At 51.2% G+C, this 3,762-nt stretch overlaps 1 protein-coding gene across 5 annotated transcripts in view; it reads right to left on the bottom strand.

The window, feature by feature from the left end:
- Positions 1-1,090: 1,090 nt before the first annotated feature.
- Positions 1,091-3,762, bottom strand: part of LOC108506593 — a 24,889-nt gene continuing 22,217 nt past the window's right edge. For all 5 annotated transcript variants that reach the window (XM_017833775.1, XM_017833773.1, XM_017833774.1 and 2 more), the window contains one exon: positions 1,091-1,574. In XM_017833775.1, coding sequence (XP_017689264.1) covers positions 1,241-1,574 — 334 coding nt within the window. In that variant the 3' untranslated portion in view covers positions 1,091-1,240. The remainder of the gene's footprint in view (positions 1,575-3,762) is intronic.

The raw sequence follows: 3,762 nt of genomic DNA, 5'->3' as shown, positions 1-3,762 counted from the left end.
AAGCGGGGAAACAGTGTCACAAATTGGTTTTAAAAACCTCAGTGTGGGGCTTTTTGTTGTTGTTGTGGTTGCCACAAATTCTGGACCAGTTTCTGATAACAAGTAAAAGCTTTTATTGTTGGCAGAGTACTGGCACAGCTTGCCCTGGAACTGTTCAAGGCCAGGTTGGATGGGACTCTGAGCAACTTGATCTGGTGGAAGGTGTCCCTGCGCATGGCTGGGGGTTGGAACTAAAGGATCTTTAAGGTCCTTTCCAAGCCAGACCGTTCCATGGCTCTATGACTCTACGTTACCCTTCTCCCCCTGCGTCCAGAGGCCACCACCATGCCCAGATCATGGAACCAGCCCCTCTGTGACATCAGCCCCAGGCTGAGGGCACTGGTGGCAGTTCGAGTGCTGCGGACACTTTGTTGGCAGCTGTGCTGGAGGAGACAGGCCCTCACTCCTTGCAGCTGACCTGTGTCGCTGACAGCAATGATTTTGCTGCGCCTGCTCATCCTGCTGGCCCTGTGTGGGGCCGCAGATGGCACATCGAACACGTGCGGGTAAGTGGCCCCAGGCTCTGGGAGGGAGCCTGGGCAAGTTGTAGGGGCTGCCCTGAGGGTGCCTGCTTGTCTCCGTGGCTACACCAGAGCTTCCCAAACCCCATGTGGGAGCCTCATCCCCTTGCCCGCACTCAGACTGCTGGCACAACTCATCTACAGGGCTGAAGCAGACACAGGGGCAGACAGACACACGCCCCCACGGGGTCCCCTGGCCCTGCTGGCTGTGCAACCAGTGCCCTGTGGGGAGGGAAGCAGGCTGCCCTTCAGCCTGAGCAGCATCAAGCCCTCAAGCAGCACAGTAATGACCTTCTGCTTACAGACAGGTCTGCGGGCTCCGGCCTGCACCCTACAGCACGACGCGCATCGTGGGTGGTGTACCTGTCCGGCCAGGAAGAGGGGCCTGGGCCGGGATAGTCAGCATCCAGAGTCTTCGGACAGAAACATTGTTTAGGCATAACTGTGGAGGGACCATCATCAGACCACAGTGGGTCCTCTCAGCTGCCCACTGCTTCATCAACCGCACAAAGTAAGGAGGACCCGGGAACTGGGATATCCCCAACACCCCAGCTGGTGCTCTGTGCCCAACACCACGTGCTACTCCCATCCCATTTCCTTGCAGCATGCCCAGTGCCTGGGCACTGCGAGCCCAGCTGAGAGACTGCTCAGGGAGAAGGCTGGGCTCGTGTCCCTGCTTCCTAGCAGCCTCCAGCTTGGCATTTCTGGAGCCTAAGCCATGCTAGTGCTGTCACCCCCCCTTGTAACTTTGCTTTCCTCTCTGCCTTGGGCAGCAGAAGGCANGCACAGTGTCTTAGGCTGCTGACCGGTGGGATGCCTCTGTGTGCATATGTGTGTACAGCACACCAGGGAACTGGAAACTGGACTCGGGATGTCTGGGCAGGAACCTTCCAGCTCCTTGGTCTTCCTTTAACTTCATCAAAGCAAAGCTCAGAGAACTCTCCTTGGTCATCAAGGAGAGCAGCTTCTTGGCTGTAATTGAAATGACAGTCCAACAGCCAGGGTCTGCTGTACCTGGGGAAAAAGGGGGAAGCTGTTCAGCAGTCAAATGGAAGCAACGTTGAATACTTATGTGTGTGTGTGCATGTACAGTGCACCAGGGAATAGAAAACTGGACTCTCTCATCACTGCAAGTCTTCAAGGCCAGGTTGGATGGGGCTTTGTGCTACCTGCTCTAGAGGAGAATGTCTCTGTCCATGGCAGACGGGGTTGGAATTAGATGATCTTCTGACTATGACCTCATGGCTTTTTCCTAGATCATATCACACATGGTGGGTGGCACGGGTATCCAGCCAGGGTCCTCATGTGGGATTGTCAGCGTCTGGGATCTCTGGGATCCAGGCACAGGGCATATCTGCCCTATATATATGTCCACTGTCAGTCCACAGTGGGTCCTCACAGCTGCCCACTGCTTCATCAATGCCATGTAAGAAGAGTTAGAGAATGAGGATATCCCCACAGTACCAGCAGCTGCCCTGTCCCCAGTGCTGCATGCAACTCCCATCCCATTTCCTTGCATCTTGCCCAGTGCCTGAGAGACTGCTCAGGAGAAGACTGGGCTCATGCCACTGATTCCTTGCTGCTGCTGCCAGTCATCTTCTCCTGCCAGTCTGCCATGACTGGGAGAGAGGGTGGTTAGGCAAGCCCCACACCAGGCAGCACCACCAAGGGACAAGAGACCTCCCCACAGGCTGGTATGCCACCATAGAAAAAGATGGTGGTCAGCTGGGTGGCCAGACACTGAACAATTTAAGTTGTATTACTTTAAATTTAAATTGTATTAAATAGTATTAAAATGTTTAAAATCTAATTTTATTTCATTGTGTAAACTTTATATCTGTTTAAATTTGAATTGCATTAAGTTGTATATGAGCTATATTAATTTGAATTTTATTAAACTGAATTAAATTTTAACATGTCAGCAACAAAAAGAGGTCTGTATTTTCTGCTCTGAAGCTATTCTACATGTAAATTCTATAAAATCCTGCTGGCTTGATTTTTGCTCGAGCATTCCTGAACTCAGCGATCACTCCATCCTCAGTTGGGAAGAATTTAGCCTCACATTGCCTTCTGTCCAGCTCTGTACGTTCACTACAGATATTGGCACCATCTACAGTGGAAAAGTGGTATCTAACACCTTAAGCCTGCAACAACTACAAGTGCAAGAAAGACAGTACTAGAGAAACATGAGAAAGAAAAAAAAGAGTGCAGATGTTGCCCTGTCGTTAAGAATGCAAATCTTTTACTGTCCTCTGGGCCCTAAGGATGATTTTTGTCCCCATTAGATGGTAATTGTTTTTTTGAACTAACTGCAGAAAGCTGGGCAGTAAGGAGTTAATGCATTGCAATGCCTCAAACACCAAGCAGGCAACTTAGAACAGGATGTGCCCGGAAAGGGGGTTTGTATGAAGGTAAGGCAGCACCTTTCTGGGGGCAAATTTCCTGTTCTGGTATATGGTGACTACACAACACTAAGGACAGCTCAAGTGCAGAAGTAGGGTCAAGGAGTGAGCAAGACCAATAGAGGGGAATCAAGACCACCAAAAGACCCTCAAGACCCTCCAGTCCATTTCCAGAAAGGTCCAGAAGACTGTATTGCACATGCTCACTTATTTGCATGAACAGTGAGAAACTTAATCCCGGGATGAGGAAAATTTATCTATAAAAAGGTACCCCCACAGAGCCTGGGTGGTGCACTCCCAGGACCCTGGACACCCTGTCGGTTGGGTGCTGGACCCAGGAATGGTGATAGTCTTTCCTCTTGCCAAGGAGAACAGACAGGGCTATGGGGACAGAGTGGAGCTGCCCTATCTGTCATAATGCCCAAGAGTGTGTCTCTTATGTGATACATACACATTAATACAATGGCCACGAATTCTACGTGGTCTGGATTCTGCTTTGGGATAAGAAGAAACCAGAAACTGTGCAGAAGACTGATAGAGTCTGTCAGGTTTTCTCTGCAGGAACAAAAGTATGTGGAGTGCCATCACACCCTGAAGAATCACCAGAGGGCAGCAGCCAAGCAGAAGGAGCTCTTGGCCTCCTGGATGGAAACAGCTGCCATCGCCCTGCAGGGTCCCCTCCCTCTTCTCCACAGTGGACACTCTCCCCAGCTGAGCAGGGGGCTGCAGGGACTGGGGCCGTGGCTGGCCTCCTGCCCAAGGTCTGGGCACAACTCTTCAAAAAAAAAGAGCATCTCCTT

This window comes from Lepidothrix coronata, unplaced genomic scaffold (assembly GCF_001604755.1).
Source record: "Lepidothrix coronata isolate B3197 unplaced genomic scaffold, Lepidothrix_coronata-1.0 Scaffold220, whole genome shotgun sequence".
Classification (NCBI taxonomy): domain Eukaryota; kingdom Metazoa; phylum Chordata; class Aves; order Passeriformes; family Pipridae; genus Lepidothrix; species Lepidothrix coronata.
Note: the sequence above shows the minus strand (reverse complement) of the source record. Positions and strands in the feature narration are given on the sequence as shown.